The 24481-nt window shown below is 28.4% G+C and overlaps 2 protein-coding genes across 5 annotated transcripts; one reads left to right on the top strand and one right to left on the bottom strand.

Moving 5' to 3' along the window:
• Window positions 1-12096: 12096 nt before the first annotated feature.
• On the top strand, window positions 12097-19116 carry LOC114192587 (histone-lysine N-methyltransferase, H3 lysine-9 specific SUVH5-like). 4 transcript variants are annotated; one of them, XM_085675799.1, is made up of 4 exons: window positions 12097-12219; window positions 13059-14405; window positions 14481-14754; window positions 18554-19116. In XM_085675799.1, exons 2-3 carry the CDS (start codon window positions 13061-13063, stop codon window positions 14750-14752), a joined length of 1617 nt encoding a protein of 538 aa, XP_085531925.1. In that variant the 5' UTR covers window positions 12097-12219; window positions 13059-13060; the 3' UTR covers window positions 14753-14754; window positions 18554-19116. The 4 variants fall into 4 exon arrangements, with proteins under 4 accessions (XP_085531925.1, XP_027938155.2, XP_085531923.1 ...); XM_028082354.2 differs by lacking the exon at window positions 18554-19116 and having other exon boundaries at window positions 14481-15019; XM_085675797.1 differs by lacking the exon at window positions 18554-19116 and having other exon boundaries at window positions 12207-12345; window positions 14481-15019.
• A 1107-nt stretch (window positions 19117-20223) lies between these two features.
• Window positions 20224-21867, bottom strand: LOC114189591 (uncharacterized). The gene is made up of 2 exons (XM_085675388.1): window positions 20953-21867; window positions 20224-20863 (listed from the first exon to the last, which is right to left on the bottom strand). The coding sequence occupies exons 1-2, from the start codon at window positions 21524-21526 to the stop codon at window positions 20475-20477; spliced, it is 963 nt and encodes a 320-aa protein (XP_085531514.1). The 5' UTR covers window positions 21527-21867; the 3' UTR covers window positions 20224-20474.
• Window positions 21868-24481: the final 2614 nt, after the last annotated feature.

Below are 24481 nucleotides of genomic sequence, written 5' to 3'. Positions count from 1 at the left end.
GATCATTAGTTATAATTTTAATTGTATGATGACTTCAAATTTGCTTTACAACTATATCCATTTTTTCTTTTTAGAAATGGTTCTTGTGACTAGAATATGTTGGATCATGTAATAGATATACTTTTAATTTTTATATTAGTTTTTAATAAAAATATTAAAAAATTAACAAATATATAATTAAGGGTATGATAAGATGAAAAATACATTAGAGATCTAAGAAAACTTTTCAAATATCAAAATATATACTCAATGGTTGAGAAATAACAAAAATTGTTTTAGTGAAAAAAAAAGTTCTTCAAATGAAATAAAAATTAATATAATAAGTAAATATTTTTTTTATATTACCTAATAAATAAAATATTTACACTATTAAATAATTAAATAAAAAGTATTAAATATTCTTATGTATAAGAAAAAAAAATTATTTCATTTTAATTTTTTTTAACTTATATTCTTTTAAAACCTGTGTTTGTCTTTTCTATAGAAATTTTTCAATCGCAATTGTCAAAAGTAAAAGGTATATAAGGAAAAAGAATTAGCATATCATAATAACGTTGTGATCACAAACGAAGAAAATTAGTTACACGAACACTGAAATAACAAGTATTATTGTTTCAACAAAAGACAAACAGAAAATATCTATGTTGTCATCTAGTTCTTAAATGTGACGAGTAAAGTACATGTTTATATATTTATTATTTCATCCTTATCTTTTTTTGTACCGTGCTCAGTTTCAATGATGATATTTCATCGTTATCTGTCGCAATATCGGTTCAGTGTCGCATCCAATCGGGATAGAATTGAGAAAATATTTGTATTGGTTTTGTGAAAGAAAGTAAACTAAGATTTGTTCCTCGGGATAGAAGAGACAACAACTGAAGATAACTAAGATTTGTTTTTTTGGGAAGAATTTGATGCAAATGAAAAGCGAATGTTTTGTTTGAGAAAAGAAAAAGCAGTGAGTGAGAGCATAGATAACTGAGTTCTCTAGGTAAAATAAACTTACTAAACCTGATGATCACTTATTTTTTCTGTTACGTAACAAAAATAAAATAAAATTTAAACTAACAAAAAAATATAATAATAATACTAATAATAAAATGAGTATATATACTGTTTTTTAAGTCAATAGTTTGATTCTCATTTTAAAGTAAAAACATTTAGTCTTTAAATTTTTTAAATTATTAATTTTAAGTGAATCTTCTACATTGGCATACTTGATTTGAAAGTGATTTATATTCTTTCTCTATTAATTTTATTTGATTTGGTGTTTTAAAAAAACAAAGGAAAAAAATCTTTAATTATTTTAAACACCAGAAAGAAAAAACATGTGCATAGGTGTTCACTTCTTATCCTACAATAAAAACTTATATTATAATAATTATTAAAATAAAAACATTAAATTTATAACAAAAGTATTTACATAAAATAATTATATTTATTATTCTTCCAATACTTATAGTCAGTAGTTTTCTGATAGATCATTAAATAAATAAAAATGTTAAAAAAGTAAAGACAAAAAGTATATATATATATATATATAATTAATTAAAAAACACTATCATTATTAATTACTAATTATGAGTATAAGAATATAAAAAAATAAAGGAATTTGTACTCAACAAATAGATTTAAAATACAATTCCATTATATATAATTATAAATAAACAACAAAATAAAACTTAATATAACATCAACTAAAAGTATTTTGTATCTCAACGTATCTAAAGGACAACTAGTCCAAAATCAATGAATTAAAATAAAACTGAAAATTTAATATCCTTTTAAAAATAAAAGGACTGAAAATACATATTGAAAATGTCAGGCATGAAGATTAAAGTTATAATTTAGCTTTGGATAAAAAATTAACATAATGAAATTTTAAAATATATTAAAATATTCTAAAAAATATTAAAGCATAGATCATTTCGTTCTTTTTAGTTGTTTTAATTTTGACAAAAAATAATATAAACGAAAAGTATAGATTTGATTATAAATTTGATTTCTATATTTTTTTCACAATTTTAATTCTGTAATTTTTAATTCTTTGAGAATTCTTTAGATGGTATGAGCACAGGAAAATACATTATATTCATTATTCAAGATTGAAAAAAGAGTGTGAGAAAACTTCTTGATTAAGTGAGTTTAGGTTCAGTTTCTTATATAAAGTCTTAGATTTTGAGTTTTTATCGGAAAAGGTGTTTGAATTTAAAAACTATATTAAAACATATACATACTTTAAATCAATTAACAAAATAATAATAATAACATAAATTCTTTCATTTTAATTCTTATTAATTTATTTTTCAAGATATAACCTTGTTTGTTATTGATAATTTCCTTTTTTTTTTAAATTACAAGTGTCAAAAAGCAAAAAAAAAATATGTAAGAAACAAAAAAAATAAATAATGTGGTATGTTCCAAAGGAAAAAACTTAACTATACCAATAAAGTAAAAAAAAATAACAAGAATTATTTTTTTAACAAAATGCTAAAAAAATAAAATCCTATCAAACCCTGTCATTGTTTAAGTTTTAAATATCTACACTATTATTATATAAAGGAAAGGATTTTTCTGTGTGTGTATATTTTGTTTCCAGATTTATTTTTGAAGTACTTTTTTAAATCAAAATAGTTATTTAATTAATTTTACTTTTTAAGTGATTAAGTTTTTAATTTTTTTAAAAATTAACTATTTTTTAAATTACAATAACTAATATAATAAAAAAGTATCTAAAATAGAATAAACATTATCAATAATAATAAAAAGGTAAAAATTATTTAGTAATAATAATTTTATTTTATTTTATCTTAACAAAGTGAACATACAAAATGTGGGTGTGTATTTTAATATGAAGTACATGTTTATATATTAATAAAAAATTTATTTTTCATGGTTGTCGTTTTCCTCTGTTGATTCGATCTCCTCAAGGTTGGTGTTTGGTCTTTAATCATATATGTTGTTTTATCGGTTTATGACTTCGATTGGCACAAAATTTAAAATATTTCTGTGTCAGAATTGTGAAATAAAAGTGTGATAATCACAGTAACTGAGAACAACTTTGATTTGTTAAGCCGAGAATTTCATCGAATTGGAATAAAAGTTGTCTTTTTCAAGAAAAAAAATAAAAAAAAAGAAAGTTTTGTCTTTTTCAAGAAAACAAATAAAAAGATCGAATAAGAGAAAAGAGACATGAATTTTTAAATCACTTTACTTTTATCTATGCAAAGTAAAATTTTAAACCGGTTGTTTTTCTATAATAAAAGTAGAGTTTAAATGGAATCTATATTCTTTCTCTGTTCATTCTGATTTATTTGATGTTTTTAAAATCAAAGAAAAAATAATGCACTGTGAAAGTCAGTATTATTATAATATAATAATATTTCTTAGTTTAAAGTAATGACAAAAATGTGTGTATGTTCATTCTCTGTCTTATAATAGAAATATAATTATTATAATGATTATTAAAATAAAAGTTATTTACATAAAAATGTGTATTTGTGTGTATCTTTTATCCTATAATAAAATTTTAATTATTATAACAATCAATAAAGTAAAAAGTATTAAATTTTAAAAAAAATGTATTTATATAAAATAATTAGTATTTATAACATTTATATTTTTTTCATTATAGTAAGTGATACTTGTAGTGAGTATTTTTTTTTACAGATTATTAAATCAATAAAAATGTTAGAAAATAAAGATAAAAAAGGTATATACATACATATATATATATATATATATATATATATATAATTTTTTAAATCAAATAAATTTGAAAGGTTAATTTCATCTGTATATTTTAATTTTTCTTGAAACATGTATTTTTTATCATATTTTTATTTATTTATTTCCTAAATACTTAGTTTGTTTGATCTAATAATTGTGTCGGAGGATTGGGAGTTATGTGTGAGTTTTAGGATCTTGTCCCACCATTTCTTTTTTTCTTTTCCTCAAAAATTTATTTCTCTTCTTCTTTTAAGTTTTGATGTCTTCATTCTTCACATTTTCTTCTTCTCTTTAAATTTCTTACTTTAGTTATAACATGTTTTACCAGCCTATTACATTGGATGAAAGTTAGTGAGTTATAAAATAATTCCACTTTATCATAATTTACTACTCTGTCATAATTAAATTTATAGTAAGTATGTTGTTAATATCTTTTAATTATTTTTCTTTTAGTTTATTATGAGAGTATTTGAGAAATTTATTGTTTATCTTGGTTGAGAAACTTTATTTTCTCAATTAAACTCTCACTTAGTAAGAGTGCTGATTTGTCTAGTGATGTTTTTCTTTTAATATTTTTAAGGAGTTTGGGATAATTTCAACTCTTTCTACATATTATTTAGAGTATAAGTAATTATTAAGTAAGGTAAAACCTTTGACTTGTTGATTTGAATACAAGAAGAATTAACATTGTTGGATCTATTAGAATTATATTTGTGATTGATGTATTTAGATTTTCTTAAATTGATGTTGTATATGATTTTCAAACTTTTGGTCACATGAGTTAAATTGATACGTAATGATTATAATACACAAATTATATATTATATACTATAGAAGTATGATGTATGTTAGGTTTGATAGAATGGTTAAAATTCTGAAAAACTTTATGTGTCTACTTATAGTATTGCTTAAGCAAATTGAAGATGCTCAAATGAAACAAAATTTCTTATTAAAAATTTATTATATTATAATTTTTACAGTTTTTATAATTATTTTTATTATAATAATAACTATATAGAAAGAATTTATATAAACCATAATAATCATTACATCGTAAATCAAAATAATGAAAGCTTCACATTTAAAATTCTTTGATTTTTTAATATATTATTCCTTTACGTTTCATATATTTTGTTTTCCATGTTAATGTCATATTAACTTATTGGTATGGATTTTATAAGGACTTAAAAAATAGCTAAAAAAGAGAAGTGATAAATGGAACTTAATAATTTTATTATTAAAATACACAAGTTTATGAATAGAAAAAATCACTTGATAGAATTTTATTTTATAAACATGACCATTTCTCTTAAAACTATTCTCTTCTTTTAAATTTCTAACATCTCTGTTAATTTATTTGAAAATTTGATACTACCAAAGGAGTCTTGTTATAGAGCACTGTTAGGTTTATAAGAAGAGGTATCATTGGAAAGATACAACACCTATGAGACCTGAGTCCAACCACATAAGATATTGACACCACTCTCAACCCAAAACCTGAAGGCAATGAGTTTATGGGTCTTTATTCGTATATAGTGCTCCACTTTCTCATTTTTAACCAATGTGAGACTTAGAATCACACTTGGATTCCTAACGAGCACAGTAATTATGCATAATTATAATTTTTATTAAAATAAATTTATCTTTTACTCTTCTATCGAGTCATTTTAGAAGTTTTACATATATATGTAGTTTTGTGCACGTGTATGACTTAAAAGAATTAAAGATGAATCTATAATTATCTAAAAATATTAAAGTATGTGCATATTATTGATCTAAACTTTATATGTACGAGTATTACATCATGCGTGACTGGAGACATTTAAAGTTCTAATGGAACTAATAAACTCAGTATGAGTAAGATAAGTTAGTTTATTCACAATTAATAACACTTAGCTGATTTGATATATTTGTGGAGATTCTAAAATTATGTAAATTCATTGTGTGAATCAGCCAAGAGTGAAATTCAATTTTTGAAATTTTAGAGAATTCGAGTTGCTTTACTTGAGTGAGCAAACACTTGTTGGATGAGCCTTGTAAATAAGACTTCCAAGGTTTAAGTTGCTAAGGAGAAATCACCCATTAAGATAAATTTATTTTAATAAAATTCAAAGAGCTCATGATCATTGGATTGTTGGATGAATTAGTTTTGTTGATAGCTTCATTACTTGCCTTGGAAAAGTCAATACCTTCATTGAGCAAAATTTGAGATATTAAAATCAGAGATATTAATTAAAACTAGCGAGTACATTTCCAGGGATGTCTCGCTGGGTGAGCTTATATGTTGTGAGAAAGAGGGGAATAATTTTGAAATAAAATAAATTATCGTAAAGTTTAAAATAAAAGCGTGTGGGTGTGTGAAGTCGAGTAGAGCCTAGATGTTAGCCAAAATCTACAGTGGATGTGTGAGGTCAAGTAGAGTTTGAATGTTAGCCAAAATATAATGTAGATGAGTGTGAGGCTGAGTAAAGCCTAGGTGTTAACCAAAATCTATTGTGGAGTGTTAATTAATATATGTTTGATGTGAGTGTGATTATTTATAAGGAGGAAATACTATATTGTATAGTTTTATGATGTGTATTGCATGTGGGGATTCCGAGACTGAGGTTATCCAGACTTTACTACTATTGAATTCATATATAGAAATATATTAGATGATGAATTTGTGAATGAGTCACTCTGGAAAGAAAATTGTGTCTTGTACCTTTGTCATATGGGGAGAACTTGGTTTTTGAGATGTGACTTTGCAGAGCAGGAGATCATATCAAAGATAGAACCTCTAAGTTTAATTCAATACATAAGTCTTTCGAAAATATAATCAAATTTCTATTTTTATTAAATGATGATAATATGAGATTGAACCATATGGATTGTTAAATATAAATATTTGATTGTGATTGTTGTGATTAATATTTTTATGTAAATGTATGTGTGACAAAAATTAAATTAAATTAGAATGAATGATATTTTTTTTAATAAACCATTGACTTACCTTAAATATACTTAAATTGTGCATGAATAGTATAATGTAACTATTACATAAAGACAATTAAAAATTGTGTAGACGCTGATTTTTTATGGAAACAGTATAATGTAACTATTATATATAGAGACGTTGCAAATTTTATTTATTAAATTCTATTATGAAAAAAAAAAATGAATCCAAGTTAATTTTAAAATTTGATTTTCAAATCCAACCGTTATTCAAAGTGAAAAAGGAAGACAAACGTGTTTATGTTTCATATAACTTCTCCTGATGTTAGTGTTTTATTTCTTAAATTTCCTTCTGGGTGGATCACATGTATGATAAAACTTCTCCTAATCATTGTGTTTTTGTGAAGAAATTTTCTAATGAAAAATATATTATTCTCTTTCTCTATGTTGATGACATGTCGATTGTTGATCATGATAAAAATGATATTTAAAGTAAACTTGAACAAGTTCTTTGTAATGAAGGATTTGGATCCTGTAAGATAAATCCTTGACATGAAAATTGTTCGTGGCAGGAAGGACAAAAAATTGTGGCTATCCCATCAAAAGTATATTGAAAAGGTATTAGAGAGATTTAATATGAAAAATTCTAAGACTATTAGTACTCCATTTGCAGGTCACTTTAAGCTGAGCTTAAAACAATGTCCTAAAAGTGAGAAGGAGAAAGAAGAAATGCAGAATATTTCATATTCATCTGCAGTTGGTATTTTGATGTATGCCATGGTATGTATAAGACCAGACATTGCTCATGTTGTTGGTTGGTGTTGTTAGTCGTGTCCTTGCTAATCTTGGAAAAGAGCATTGACAAGCTGTGAAATGGATACTTAGGTATATCAAAGTTACTTCTAGAATTTGTTTATGCTTTGGAAGTGGTAAGTCTGTGTTGAATGGTTACACCGATGCAAACATGGCTGGTAATGTGGATTCTAGAAAATCTACTTTTGGGTATATGATGACTTTTGCTAGGAGAGTAGTGTCATGACAACCCAAACTACAAAAAATGTGTTGCTCTATCTTCCATAAAGGCAGAATATATCACTATTACAGTTGTTAAAGAGCTCTTGTGGATGCAAAAATTCCTACAAGAGTTGGGATTGTCACAAGAAAAATATGTTTTGTATTGTGATAGTCAAAGTGCAATCCATTTCAGCAAGAACTCAACTTGTTCATTCAAGGTCAAAGCATATTGAAGTCCGATATCATTGGATATGAGAAATATTAGAGATGAAACAATTATCATTAGAAAAAATTCATAGTGATGAAAATGGGTCAGATATGATGACAAAGATCTTACTTGTAGGAAAATATGTTATGTACAAGGAAAAAACCACTCTGGTTGACTATGGCCCCAATTAATTGGTAATGGGGAGATTTGTCAAGTGTGTCACCAATTTATTAGGTCCACACCGATTTAATTAATAAAAATAAAATAGATATTTTTCTTTATGGACTCCCAGCCCATTATACAATTTAAAATATGCAACCCTTGCATCAAATTTGTTATGAGAGAAAATAATGTGAGAAACAGAGAAACAAAAGTTGTGAGTGCCTTTAGTGAGAAAAAAAAAAAGGAAAGAACCATCAGAGTGAAAAAGAAAATAGCAACTAGTTTATCTTGTGCAAGTCTGTGCTGAGAAATTATCTCGAAGAAAAAAATTTATTTATTATCTCATGTATTGGTTCTCTCTTCCCAATAATATGCTTGAAATCAATTAAATTCTTAACAAATTATTAAGTTTAATTGAAGTCTATGTTTTTGAATCAAATCATATGAAAATCCATGAAGAATTCAATTACGAGAAAGTTAAAGAATCAATATGTTTTTATCATATTTGTGTTAAATCTTTTGTATCGTCTATTTTTTTTTTTTTTTTCAAAACCTCCTATTTTTATTGTTTTTTATGTTCGTAACCTTCTTTGGAGATTCTAATAAGGATTGTTCTGAGTGAACTATTTTACTGAAATCATTAAAAGATAATGAGTTAAGTTAACCCTCTTTATAATATGTTGTATTAATTTTCCTACGTCTATTAGAAGATTAATCTTGATTTGATCACCCCAACAAAAATAGTTAATGATATTATGATAAATGAGGTAAAAGAAGAAAACAAATATTATAAGATCTTAGAAAATTGTAATAATGAAAAAAATAAATAAATGAGGTTAAATGATATTTGAAGTAAAAGATAAAAGGGTTTAGTAATTATTTAAATAAAAAATATTTTTATATACCAAAAAACATTATGAGGTATTCTTAAATATTAAGTGATAACTATTAATTTAAAAATATTTATTTAAAATATTTACTAATAGATAAAAGATATGATAAATAATTATGAAGAACATATTAACAAATCCTCTAAGAGATAAGGGATTTAAAAACTGAATTAGATTTCATAAATATAATAATGTATCCAAACAAGTTCTTTAGTTAATATTTTGTTAGGAGATAATTGGATTTTTAGTCTAATAGTTTTATTATAGATAAGTAAGTTGGGATAGTGGTAGGGGTGGCAAAACGGGCTGGGCCCAACGGGTCAGCCCGTCAGTCCGTGCTAAAAGGAATGGGTTGGGTTGAAGATTTCAACCTGTCAGCCCGTTCTGGTCTGTCCCGTCCAGCCCGTCAACTTGACGAGCCAAAGTACGGGCCAGCCCGTCCTGGCCCGTTGGCCCGTTTTAAAAAAATAAAATAAAATAAAAATAATTAAAAAGATTAATTTTTTAGATTATATATTTTAAATGTATAAATATATAATAGTATTGTAATTTAAATCATTAACACCTACAAATTAAGTTTGAATTATTAGTTATAATTGAATAATTTAATATGTAAATTTAATAATTATTTTAACTTATCTAATTAAAAACATTAACTAATCAATTAAAAGTTAAAATAATATTTTATTTGATTAAATATGACTTTAATAATAATTTATATGTATATATTAACAAATTTAAAAAATAAAACAAATTAAAAAATTTGAAAACTAATTAAAAAAAAGAAACTAGATGGGCCAGCCCGACCCGACCCGTTAGTCCATCCTATACAAGACGGGTTGTGACTATTGACCCGTTTATGTTTGACGGGTCAGCTCGTCCCGACCCATTTTTTGACGAGCCACATACGGGTCGGGCCAAAACGGGCCGGGCTGGCCCGTTTGCCACCCCTAGATAGTGGTAAGACAAATAAATCTATTATAGATAAGTAATTTGAATTGAATACATGTGAATAGCTTTATGTGAATGTTGTTTGTTGGTTTGTTGAGAGCATGCTCCTGGAATGCGTGCCCTGAGATAATTTCTATTGGTTGGTAGATCAATGAAGTGGATGGTTGAGGGTCGAAAACCAATGACTGAAGTTTCTAGGCAGAGAAATTTATGAACCATGCTTGTTTGTAGAAGCTCTTTGAGGTGTCAGGGACAAAGGACGAATATCTATCAACAAAAAACTCTACAAATTGAGATTTTATTACGTTTTAAAAATTATTGATAGTCCCTTCTTCAATTATATAAATTATGATAATAACCAAAATTTAGATACAATAAAAATGTTATTATTATTATTGAATGAGTAAATGTTGTTGTTATTATTATTATTAAATGAAATTGTGGCCGAAGATTTAATATTTAATAATATAATGAGTAAAAATTAAGCAAGAAGAAATAATTTTGTATTATTAATTAAGGTGAAATTGATTTATTTGGTGATTACAAAACTAGTTGAAAATTTTTAAATATAAAAGTAAAAAAAAAATGAATAAAATTATAAATGATATATATATATATATATATTAATTTGTTTTAATTATTTAATTATTTTATATGCTATTTTTTACTTTACTTTTTTTTTCTCTTAATATATGAATGCACTAAATTATTTAATTTCATTTATTTTGTGAGTAAATTTCAGAAAATAATGATAATTTACAATATTTATACTTTTTAATTTGCTATCAAAATATAATTAAATTATTAATCACGATATATATATATATATATATATATATATATATATATATATATATATATATATATAAATTGTTCTGTTTTTTTTTACTATTTTTTTCTCTTTATTTATGAATGCACTAAATTATTCAATTTCATTTATTTATGATAAAGCTCTTCATTTGTTTTTAAATAGTATTATATATATATATATATATATATATATATATATATATTATATTTTTATTTTTATTTTGTGAGTAAATTTCAGAAAATAACCATATATGATACGAACTAATTTAGAATTTTTAATTTATTATCAAAATATAATTAAATTAGTAATGACGACAATGTGACATTATTTTTTAAATTTTAAGAAAAAAGAAATTGAAAAAAACGTTAAGAGTATTTGAAAATTCGTGTAAAGATTACAAATATGACGAAGAAAACAAAAAATAGTAAAGAAAAGGAAACTTATGACGATTTTACTCAGAAAAATTTAAAAATAGGTTTTACGAATAAAAAAAATAATTAATAACAATTATATTGTAAAAAGTAAACTTGAAATATAAAATGTGTACATAAAAGAAAAAATATTCTATTTATATATGTATAGATATATTAATTATAGGAAGAGGTGTTATAAGAAACTTTTACTTTAAATATGTTGAAAATGTTGTTTTAGAAAATTATAGAGGAACCTAATATATTTTATAATTGAGTAGTTAAGAGAAATAAATTAACTTAGTTACTTAATACTTTAAGTTAATTTATGAGCATAATTACCTAGTTTAGGATAAAGTTAAAACTTGTTTCAACCTTTTATTGAATTTTCTTGATTCTTGGTTGATTTGTTTTGATTCTCTAAACATTTTATGAAACTTATCGAACCCATCTTCTAATCTTCTAATTCTATAGACAGAAAGTTTATTCTTTACAAAAAACATATTTGATACATATGAAAAAACAATACATTAAAATTTATTGTTTGAAAACTAAAACCCACTCTCATAATTAAATATTCTTAATTTACTCTCACAACTAAATTTATTCATTTGTCCATTTAACTTGTATAAATAAATAAAAATGAGTTTCTGAAATTCTTTACTATTAAAACAAACTTGAATATATATTTCTTACAAATAATATTATTTATACTTTTGGAACTAATACGAATATCAGAGTCATTAAAAAAATACTTTAAGAAACTTCTATAAAAGAACGGTGTCTTTACTAATTAAATTTATACAAGTTGTTTCTAATTTTTTAAATCTTCTTCTGTCACTTCTGTGATTTAAATTCAATGACTTTAAACTCATGAAATTTGATGATTTAAAAAAGAGTAACAACAAATTATTTAAAATTTAAATGCTCCAATGATATAAATATGGGTTATTTTTAACGTTGCATTTCGTTCCAACTTTTAACAATTTTATATTTAAAAATTAACTGCACAACCGAGACGTGACAGTAGGTTCTCTCTTCATCGTTTCTTTCTCCACTACAGTGTGCTAAGGAAGTTTTTGTTTTTGTTCTTCCAAGCATTTAAGAAGGGTAATAAATCTCTTCTTGTTTCTGTCCTTTCAAAATTTTCATTTCTATTTCTCAATATCTCTGCTTCATCAACAAATAGCAAAAGGTGTTGATTCCAGTGGGTGTTTACTTCATTTTTCTTCTCTGGTTTGCTTCTTTCTTTACTTGTTTTTTCTTGGTTTTCATGGGGTGGTTTCTTTCTTTCTTGTTTTCACCAAAGTTTTACTTTTTCTTCACTTAGTTTATGATTTCTGCGTCATTGTTTCCCTGTTTTGTGTTTTGCATGTTATTGTTGCCAGAAAGTTCGTTCCTTTTAACTGTGTTTACTCTGTATGAATCATTTTTCTACTGCTTTTGCAACTGTACTACTGGCTATATACTTCTCAAGCACCTCTTGTTTCAAGTGCTCTCTTGAAGTCTTGGTTTCTGTGATCTTTCAAGTTCTGTTTCTTGTCGCTTTCTGAGAAACTAACTTTTCTTCACTCTAAACCTTACAAGGTATGAAGTTTTCGTTTTCACCGCTTCTAAATTTTTATTTTCTATCATTATTATTTTGCACTCGAATCACCCATTATTCTTTAATTTTCTACATTTGAACCCTTCCATTACTAAAAAAGCTTTCAGCATTTGCATTCTTACCGGTCATGGATTAATGTTTTTCTCTTCACACACACACACACAAAAACATATATATATATATATATATATATATATATATATGTTTTAAACAATGGGTTTGTGATTTTTGTTGCTGTTATTTGTTCATTCTACATGGTTTGTAAACTGTTCTTTCTCTTGTTGTGGTACCATCGATGGATATCTCTGATGCGAAGTCTCTTTCTTTTGAATTGCGTGTGTAGAAATGGACGCTTCAAAGTCCTTTGGGAAAAGGCATAATGATGGCTTCCGTAGCCCTTCCTCTGGCAAAGAATTGAGTGAAGTGTTTTTGAAACGCAGGAAGGTGAATCGAGCATTGGTGACATTCAGGAACTTGTTCGACAAGCTAATGCATCAGTACAAAATGTACGAACCTGGGAATCCGAAGGTTAAGAATAAAGCTCTGTTGGATGCAGCAATGACAATGAAAAGTGAACATCAATGGGAGAACACTCAAAAGCGCGTGGGACATGTACTAGGAATCGAAGTGGGTGATGTTTTTCAGTACTGGGTGGAACTCAATGTCATTGGCCTCCATAAGCAGTTTTGGCATGGAATTGATTATAAGATAATGGACAACGGCTCGTTGGCCACAAGCATTGTAGTAACAGATCGCTATGATAATGCTAGGAAATCTAATGGGACATTGGTTTATGAAGGTCATGGAGGAAATCCTGCTGTTGGGAAAAATGTTTCACTTCGTGATCAAAAACTGGAAGGAGGAAATTTGGCGCTGAAAAATAGCATGCAAGCTAGAAGTCCAGTGAGAGTTATATTGAAAGTTTGTGGAAAGTTTGATGGTGCATTCAGTTCCAGTAGCAGTAATTCTCATTACTCATATGTTTATGATGGTTTGTATTTGGTGGATACAATGAACATAGAAAGAGGGAGATATGGAAAGCTTGTGTTCAAGTTTGGACTGAATAGGATTTTGGGACAACCTCCAACTTGTGTTTCCCTTAAGGACCATGATGAAAATTCTAGTCAACTTGCAAGTTTTAGTGCTAGGAAGAAACTCAAACCGAAAGATTGTGATGCTGAAAAGGAGGTTGTTCGAGTTGAAGATCTTTCAAATGGTAGGGAGAAGTTTGCTATTAGGGTGGTGGCTCCAAGTGATTGTGTTCAGCTACCCACATCCTTTGTTTATGTTGTAAGTAACATTTACTCAAAGAAGTTCGAGCAGGCAATTCTTTCTGGCTGTGATTGTGCTGATGGGTGTGTTGACAAAGAAAATTGTGTCTGCTTGAGGAAGAAAAAGGGTAGCAAAATGCCGAATGGTTGTAATAAAAGAGGACTTGCTTCTGGGATGGAATCATCGGTTATATATGAGTGTGGCCCATCTTGCAAGTGCTTCTCTTCTTGCATCAACCGAGTAACTCAGCATGGTATTCAGTTTCAGCTAGAAATCTTCATGACAGAACAGAAAGGTTGGGGTGTTAGAACACGCTCATTCATTCCCTGTGGAAGCTTTGTATGTGAGTATATTGGAGAAATCAATGACTATATGGAGGCTAGATGGAGGCTAGATAGTGACTATATATTTCACATGGGTATGTTCATGATGGATGCTTTACTTTGTTGTGTTTGGACTTAATGTAACAGTTTCAGTCTTTTTTTTTTGGCAGGTGTTGGAAAGGTCTTCATCAATGCAAGCAAATTTGGAAATGTTGGAAGATTCATAAATCATAGTTGTTCTCCAAATCTCCGTATAAAAAATGTTCAGTATGATCACAGTGACAAGAATCTTCCCCACAAGATGCTGTTTGCTGTAAAGGACATTCCTGCTGGTAACGAGCTGAGTTATGACTATAATTCCTTCAATGGAAAATTTATCAAGTGTAGGAGTAATAGCTGCTACTGCGGAACACCGGAATGCAATGGACGGATCTACATTTAAAGGTGGGAATTTTAAACTGTCTTTAAGTTCTGCTTTTTTTGGCACTGTTGAAGGTAATATAGATATGCATATATTACATAAACTGGCACCATTATTTCAGATGTATAAGGTGGTGCACAGTATGTCAAGGATGTATGTATGTTTAATGTTGTGTCAATAATAGACATAAGGGAACTTGGAAAGGAGAAGTCTGGTTGATGACTTTTTGACATAAAGTTGTCATTGAATCTCCTATAGTAATATTCATGTTCAATTTCTTGACACTTACACGTCATCTTGGAAAATGTTGTTGATGAGTTCTGCTCTATTGGCTGAAACATGGCTGTCAAAATCATGATTTAGAACACGTCATCTTGGAAAATGTTGTTGATGAGTTCTGCACTATTGGCTGGAACATGGCTGTCAAAATCATGATTTAGAACGTAAGATGCTACAAGTAAAATTTTGATTTTTGACTATATGCTTTTTCTGTTATTCTTCTTGAAAGAGCAAATATATCGTGTTGGAAGATTTGATGGCAAGGATGTGAATCGAAGAATGTCTTGCTAGCTTTTATATTCTCCCATATTCACTTCCCACATTAATATACTGATTTTCTTAGAAATAAGAATTATAGAGTTTAGTTTAGTTTATGCTTTTTATTCTTAATGTGCCTTTGCATTGATGCTTGCACATCATTGTAATTTTTTTTTGGTGCAACAAAATGACAGGCTAGGCTCACGGATGGAATTGGAATTTGGAAGCTTATAGTTGAATTTAGTAAACTTGTTTTTGTTAGTCACATTTAAGTAGAGTCGTTCCACATGGGTCTAAGTCAAAAAAGTTTCCATATAAAAAAATCTCAATTGATCAAAATAGCAACACAAGTCTTATTGGTCAAAGTCAACTTATGGTCCTGTCTGTGCGAGTCAATCTTAGGTTAAGATAGGCATGGTTGGGTTGAGATCAAGTCAAGTAGATAATTTAGGTTGTGTCTAAGTTAGATTGTGTCTAGATCAAGCCATGATTGACAAAGTTCAAGTTGAGTTAGATAAACCTCATGATAAGCCAACGTTGGTCGACCTAAATAAATTAAGATGAGTTAGTCCCAGACAAAGGCTGAGTTGAGTCAGTTCTAGACCAAGGTTGAGTTGAGTTGAAGAATTAAATTGAGTCCATCCAGGTCAAAGGTTGAACCAAGTCAATTTGGGTTAAAGATCAAATTGGCTCGGGATGAAGATTGAGCTTTGTAGGTCGGGGTTCAAAGGTCAAGTCAAGTTGGTCAGGTCTGAAAGTTAAGTCGAGTTAGTCTCAATTGAAGGTTAAGTCAAGTCGACCTGAACAAAATGTCAGATAAGCAAAAGGTTGACCTGACCAGGCCCAAGTAAAAGGTCGAGTCGAGTCTGGTCGAATCAATGAGTTGAATTGGTTCTGGTCGAAAGGTTGAATTAAGTTGATTAGGTTCGCAAGTTGGCCTAGGTTGAAAGGTAAAGTCAAGTCAACTTGGGCTAACCCTTTGGCTCGAGCTACCCTAGCATGACTTTCAACTTAGGTTGATTTATCTTGACCTTTGTCTCGAGCTACGGATCAACTTGGCTTAACCTTTGATTTCTGTTGGAGTTATTGTATTTAGGAGTTAATTAAATTTTGTAATGAGGTCAAATCCACTTTAATTCTAAATTTAATCTGCTTTAAGAGGATGTGTTGGAAATTTGCATCGAGGCTTTTTGAGACTCTCCATTTGGTGGACTAATGAAATAAGGGCTTATTAAAGAGTGGATTGAGGCTAATCCATTCAAGATTGATCAAGAGTTATTGTTCCTATCAAATTAGTTTAGTCTATAAAGCTTGACCTGAACCATATAGATAAGGCTAAAAAAAAGTTTGCTAGATAGAAAAATTCACATAAGAAAAGGTATGTAAGGCCAAAAGGTCTGTCTACAGAAGTCATCTATTTTTAAAGTAAAAATACTTGTTTAAAAATGAAAATGAAAAATATATTAAAAAGGTCTTTTACATTACATACATGAAAATTATTTATTCAATTCAAATTTAAATCCAATTTAGTATTGTCAGGTAGGGTCATACTCAGGCCAAGTTAGGCTAGGTTGAGATTCCGTAAAGTTGAATTCCGGTTAAGTCAAGTTAAGTTAAATGTATATTAGGTTGAGTTGGGTTAAATCTAAGCTAGAATGAATTAGGTCGGGTTCAAGTCATGTTAAGTTGAGCTAAGGTTAAGTCAAATTAGATTCATGTTGGATCAAGTTGAATTTGACTCATATTTGGCCAAGTCAAATTGGATCCACATGAAGAAGTCAAGTTGGAACATGTTGAGTCAAGTCAAGTCAAACCAAATGAAGTCGGGCTTAGGATAAATCAAGTTGAGTCAAATTAGTCAAGTTGAGTCAAACTAGACTTAGGTTAGTCTAATAAGTATAGGGATTGTCGACAAGTTAGGTCAAATTGGGACCATGTTAAACTAATTGAGTTGGGTCCAAGTTAAGTTGAGTTGGGTCCAAGTTAAGTTGAGTTGGGCCAAATCCAATTCAGGTCGTATCAAGTTGGATCCAAATTAAGTTGAGTTAGGATGAGCTCATGTTAGGACAAGTTGAGTCTGGGTATGATTGGGTCTAGATTAGGTCATGTTATGTTGAGTTGAGATGGGCTGGACTTGGGTTAGGCTTATGTTAGGTCATGTTATGTTGACCCTTTGGCTTGAGCTATCTTATCATGACTTTTGACTCAAGTTGACTCTTCTTGACCTTTGTCCTAAGCTAACTCAATTTGACCTTTAACATAAATCAACTTGACTTATCCTTCGATTTAGGCTGGAGGTATTATATTTAGGAGTTAAGTAAAGTCTTTTATGAGGTTAAACCAACTTTGATTTGAACCCTAATATATTTTAAGAAGAGAAATTGGAGGTTTACACTAAGGCTTTTGGAGACTCTCCATTATAAGAATTTCCTTAAAAGTGAAGAATTCATGCTTTTGGATTGAATGCAAAAATTATTAAGAATTAAATTATAAAAAATTTTAGAAATAAAAGATGAATATTTGTGTATCAAATGTGGATATCATTTGGAAAAGGACAGTTTAGCTGCATCAAACTTTCGATTGATTCGGGTAGAAATGATTTTTCTCGATCTCATGGAAGTTCATTCAAAAGAACCTTACAAAGATTAAATTGATTCTTATTATAAAAAAAAAAAAACAGGATTAAAAAGTTGTTCAAACAAGGAAAGATCAGGTAAATGGTATTATTGTAATAATTGATATTATAGAATTTAAGTTTGAGTAGAATATACTACTAATCACACCTTGATGTTTGTCCAGAAGGGTGTATATGAAAAAAAATAATTGAGTTTGATACAAATGGTTAAAATTTATTTTATTTTATATTATTATCAAACAATTTAAAAAGTATTCTATATTTACCTAATTTTTAAAATGCGTTATTCTACCTTTATTCTAGAATATTAGTTACGGGATATCAGATTTTTATGAAATATGCTTTTTCAATGTACCTTTTAGAACAAAATTTTGCGCAAGTTTTCGAAAATAAACTTTCAAGAATATATAATATAATTTTTGAAAAAAATTAACTTGTAAGATCCTTTCTGAAAATAAACTTTCAAGAATATATAATGTAATTTTTGAAAAAAATTAACTTTTAAGATCCTTTCCGATGATAAACCTTCAAGAATATACAATATAATTTTTGAAAAAAACTAACTTCTAAGATCCTTTTCGAAACATTTCGGAACAAACATTCTACAATTTTTCTATCATTTTGATTTTTTTTTCTTCTTTATCTCTCAGAGTATCAGTAGAGAATGGGTTGCAAGCCTATCTTCCGAACCCCGCATCAAAGTCTTGTCACCGTGCCCGCTTGGGGTCTGTCTGAGTAAGGAAAGAGCTCGTAGCCACGTGATAGGTCTTGTCTTGTTGATAACCTGGAGACCGGCGAAGACTGCGCTCCAGCTGGTGGTGAAGGAAAGGGGGAAGGAACTATAGAATAGAAGGAGCTGGACATGAACCGTCACGGTCTTTCTGGTGAATCAGTGCTGTTTGCATGGCACTCATAGGCTCTGGGACTGATGACCTTACTCTTCTAGTCTTTTCCAGTAAGCCTTGTTGGATGACTCAGAGCTCTTGTGCTCCCTCTTTTCAATCTTTGTGTTTTAGATTCAATCGAAATTGAAATTCATTCTTTGAAACCTAAAAAACCTTGACTGATCCCCTCACTTCTATTTTTTTTATCATGTTTTTTTTAAGCTCCCCTTCCCTCTTTTCTTATTCTCTTATCCCATATGGATACAATCAATCTAAATAAATTCATTCGATTTCATTAATGTTTCAAAGAAATATAGGAAATTGGGTGATCTAAATGTTTTTAATTATCTTTTGATCAATTGTTGAATTAAATGTGAATCAAACGAGAATCTACTAACATTCTATATAGTATCTTTTTATCACACATTGTAAACGTAAATATCATACAGAATTCTAATTCTAGCTATTCATTAGTAGTGCGATGAAAAAGAAAATACAATGATGATCGATAATAATGACTGTAACGAGAACAAAACGTGGTTTAACAAAGAAAAGTATATTAATCCTTTTACTATCAGCATAAAGTACTGGTAATCATGGTAATCATTATGGGGTGCAAAACAAATAAAAAACAAATAAAAAGCCTAAAATAGTGAGAAAATCAAGTAATCAACTAGTTCTATATCTAACATGACCATAATTAAACCTCCTCTCACTGTACAAATACTTTAATAGTCCAAATCTCAAGATGGATGAAAAGAAAAAAGCAAGGATATTGTGTGAAAGCACTACGATGGAAGATTATGTAAATCCATATTTGAAAAATAAAAAACATCGTGACAAATTTGGTTGTAAAGATTATATATTTTTAGAATGGTTTTCCAAACTTTTTCTTGATAATTTGTTTAAAATAATTAAACAACATTCTATAATGTTGTGAAAAGTTAACTATATTTTTAACCCAATAATTGTATAAACATATAGTTAAGTATAAATTTTTTTAATATTTTATTTTTAAATTATGTAATCATGTAAAAATTAGTAAAAATATAAATAAATTAAGTACATGAACTACATATTTAAGTTTTAAAAAAGGTAAAATAGTCATTTTATTTTGTCACCAAACTAATTCGGTCTTTATCAATTGAATTCTAGCAAATTTGGTCATTATATAATGAGTAAATGATGAAGTTAGCCATTATATATAAAATAAAATATCATTTGAATGGAGTTTAAATTTTTTTCAAGTATCTGAAAAACAAAACTGTTATTACATTATTTAACAAACAATTGTGTATGTTTGTTTTTTAAAAACCTTTTGATACAATTCTTGCTGCTTCAAAGTTTAAATAAAATAAATATTCTACTCATATAATATAAGCATAAATTCTATGATTGATAGAGTTTTCCTACAAATGACAACTTAAATTCTAGCACAAGCAAAGGACCATTTGAGGCTTTGTATATAAAGTAGTAATGACCTAACTAGCAGTAATATAATTTTACTGTACAAAATCAAATAAACCAAGTGAATTTGCTCTAACAAAGACATTTTGAAACTGTAGAAAATATACTTGTGTCACTCAAACATATATGATAAAGAGTTTGTATAGAGATGTATAGAAAATTAAATTCATAGCACATACTGTAAATTCAGACTGTAACAACGTATGAGAGTATTGTGGTTTTATTTATCAGCAATGGCTGCCATATCAGACTCTAAACTCAGTGACGCCTCTTTGGGCACGACCTTCATCCAAATCTTCTCGCCATAACCAAAAGCTGCTTCGGCCAAACGCTGTGCCACTTTGTTGGCTGTGGGAAGCACCAGTGACAAAGATGATCCTGTCCCCTCGATCATGACTTTGCAATCTTCCAGAACCGAATCAAGGTACGAAACATCACTCATACCTTTTCCTTCAGATATTAGGTTCCAATGAATCTGTAAAATTTTGCAATCACTTTCAAAAATAATATTTGAAAAACCCAGTTCCCCTGATTGCTCTGCCACCCATTTGAAGCACAATGCAGCAGCAATTTTAGGATCATAAGTCTCTTCTTCAAGAAGATTGGTGCCTGCAGTATTTCATTCATGCACACAAATTTTTTCATTCCAAACAGAAAAACCGACAATAATCACTGAAAAGCTATGAAAGATATTGTACCTGATGCTAGAACTACACCGGAAGAGTTTCTAAATACAACTCCCATTCCAGTACCAAGATTGTCTATCACAAGAGCAGCAAAATTGGCCTTAACGTTCTGAACCGGTGGTGGGACCCATTTTTGGGGAGCGACCATGGACCAGGCTTTGGCCATAACGTGCTCGCAATCCAGTATCTTGTCTTCGAAAACCCTCACATTGCGTCTCTGCCACACTGACCAAATGATGGCGCACACCAGGCCCATGGCTTTCTCATCCAAAACGTGCGCAAACTGTTCGACAAATTGCGACATTTTCTTCACTTCGCCCACTTTCAGCCCCAGCGGTGACGCAAACCAGATGCGCTTAACCTCCTCACACTGCAGCAAAGCATGCACCGTCGTCTCCTCGGCCTTGCCACAGCATGGACACGTGGCATCGTTCAGAATGCGTTTCTCTACCAACAAAGATTTCACCAGCAGTTCCTCATTGCACGCTCGCCACGCCACGCTCTTGCACCTTGAAGGCGCCTCCGCGTACCATATACCCCTCCACACCTTCGACTTTGAGTCTAAAATACTTTTCGAATATACCATTTTTCTGCAACCAAATAAAATCAATAACTTGTGAATCTTGAACTGCACCAAGAATTCTAAATCAAGAAGAAAACAAGAAAGACTATTCTTTTAACCTAATTAGGGAACTTGATTAGTAAATCAACAATAGGAAGAACATATATATAACCTGTGAATTCGAATTCTATAAGAAGACGATGCCGAAGGAGGAGGAATCAAGAAAACTGCCAAAGCCAAAGATATGGAAACAGCTTCAGAAGCGATAAGAAAGGTGAATAAGATAAAAATCACAAAGAATAATTTTCTCTTCGGGTGGTTAAATAGAGGAGAAAATGAAGAATTACGAATGAGATGAGCGCGTGTGTGTGTGAATGTGTTTTTAACTGGTTAGTTAGAGTTGGGTTATTAATATTTGGACTCACTTGGTAGTTGAAACTGAAAATTTATGATAGTGATTAGATCTCATGAGTGACTTAATTGAAGTTTAAGCACTCTTAATTAAAGTTTAAGCACTTCACCTAAGTTTTAGGATGATGATTATGACAATTTCATCTTTCATTGTGCTTCCGGTGCATTATGACTATCTTTCCACATAAAACAGATTTTTGTTAATAAAATAGAGAATTTAATTGACCTTTTGTGGAAACTTTTATGGGAACGGTTACTATACTATGAAATTGTGTTGACCAAGATGTAATATTATTAGTTTAAATTGATTTTAGTGATTTTTTTTCCAAAAATAAAACTATACTATGGAATTATTATTAAATTTAATAAAAGATTGACTATTTCACATCAATTATTCACATGATTCTTTACTATTATTACACTTTTGATTTGGTGGGTGGGATATGTTTCCACATAATACGATTTTTTAGCAAAATAATAGAAAGTTTATGCAAGTTTTATGGAAACTGTTACCATACCAAAATCGGGATTCAGACACCATAGAATTTCACATAAATTCAAATAATAGTGTTGACCAAAATGTAACATTATTAGGTTAATGTGTTTTTAAGGATCCATAGAAGTTCATTTTTTAAAAAAAAATTAAAAAATATAAAATTATTATTACATTTATGAAAAGTTTAATCATTTCACATCAATTCACATCCATCCCGATACACTTCTAATTTTTACTATTAATTTTGATGTGATTCTGTTGTTGGACCATGTTGCCACATAATAAAGATTTTCTTAGCAAAATAATAGAAAATTTACGTGAATTTTATTAATTTCTAAAATTTAAAGAAGATAAAATTATTACTAAATTAAAGAAAAAAAAAACTAAGCATTCAACATCAATGATGCACATGAATCCCTACAGTCACACTTCCAGTTTTTACTATTAATTTTGATGTGATTCGTTTGATGGGCTATGTTTCCACATAATAGGGATATTTTTAGAAAAATAATAAAAAATTTACGTGAATTTTATGGAAGCAAATACTATACGAAAATATTTAGCGGCGACAAAATTTCAGACAAATTCAAAGAATGGTGTTGACCAAAATGTAATACTTTAAGGTTAAATTGCATACAACATTAACTTTTTCTAAAATTAAAAAATATATATTACTAATTTAAAAAAAAAAAAAAAGCATTCCACATTAATGATTGACATAAATCCTCCCTACCATCACACTTCTAGTTTTTACTAATAATTGATGTAATTCATTGGATGGGCTATGTTTCCACATAATACGAATATTTTTAGCAAAATAATAGAAAATTTACATGATTTTTAAGGGAACGGTTACTATACAAAAAGTTTTAGCAGGATTTAGACGTGATAGAATTTTACATAAATGTAAAGAATTGTTTTAACCAAAATGTAATATTGTTAGGTAAAATTGATTTTAGCAATGTATACCAGGTTAACTTTCTCTTAAAATTAAAAACTATAAAATTATTAATATTATACTACATGGTACAAGTTGAAGTTTACTCTAAGAATAAAGTTAGCTTAAACAATTCTAAGTTCACAGTAACCTTTTAATAAACAAAAATATTTATATTAATTTCTAATAAATAAAGCTATTTGTTTGTATTAGTGTTAGATTAACATTGTATTCATTTTAGATTAGTGTCATTTTAACTTACACTAACTGAAATAAAAATAAAAAATGAATAAATATAGTGTTAATCTATAGTTAATATTGATTTTATTTATTTTTAATATTTATACTTTTATATTAACATATTTTATTATTGTTTTTTATTTATTTTTTAGTGGATTGCTTTAGTTAAAAATGAAAAAGTATATATATATATATATATATATATATATATATATATATATATATTTCATAATCAAAAAAAGTTGTATCGAGCTTTAGTTTAAATACTGAAAATAGAAGATAAGGAACGTCTTTCAATATAGTTTATTATTTTATTATAATTGTGAGGAAGATTTGTCTGTTATATAGATTATTATTTTTATTATAATTGTTATCGTTAAAAGTATTAAAAGAATCGACAATCTTTAAAAGATAAAAATATTTTAAGAGGATCTAAATGATTATTTTAAGATTGATACAAAAATAAAGGAAGATTAATTATTATTATTGTTATCATTATTATATGGCTATCGTTTCGGGCACAGGGATCTAACACCTATCTAAAATATTTAATTTGTCTAATTTTTTGTTGTAGTTTCTCTCGTTCTGTCTTCTTTCTTTCTCTCCCGTTCGGTTGTCCACGATCGGGGTACATGTTGATAAGACTCTGATGCTTAAGTCAGTTCAAGTCCGTTCGGGTGAATGCAATTAATGTTGTAATAAATGCGAAGTAAAAAGTCCCTACCAACTTACCTTGGGCTCCTATTTATAGTTTTTCGTATGAGCCTGTGTTAGGGTTTTCTTAATCATGGTTCAATTGCTTTTTAAACTTGATTACTAACTTGTTTTACTTTTAATCTAAGTTTTACTTCTTGGTTCATTCGGCTGACTGATCGACGATGTTGTTGTCCCCTTA

This window comes from Vigna unguiculata, chromosome 7 (genome assembly GCF_037176805.1).
Source record: "Vigna unguiculata cultivar grain cowpea cultivar isolate G323 ecotype 2 chromosome 7, ASM3717680v1, whole genome shotgun sequence".
NCBI classification, from domain to species: Eukaryota; Viridiplantae; Streptophyta; class Magnoliopsida; order Fabales; family Fabaceae; genus Vigna; species Vigna unguiculata.
Note: the sequence above shows the minus strand (reverse complement) of the source record. Positions and strands in the feature narration are given on the sequence as shown.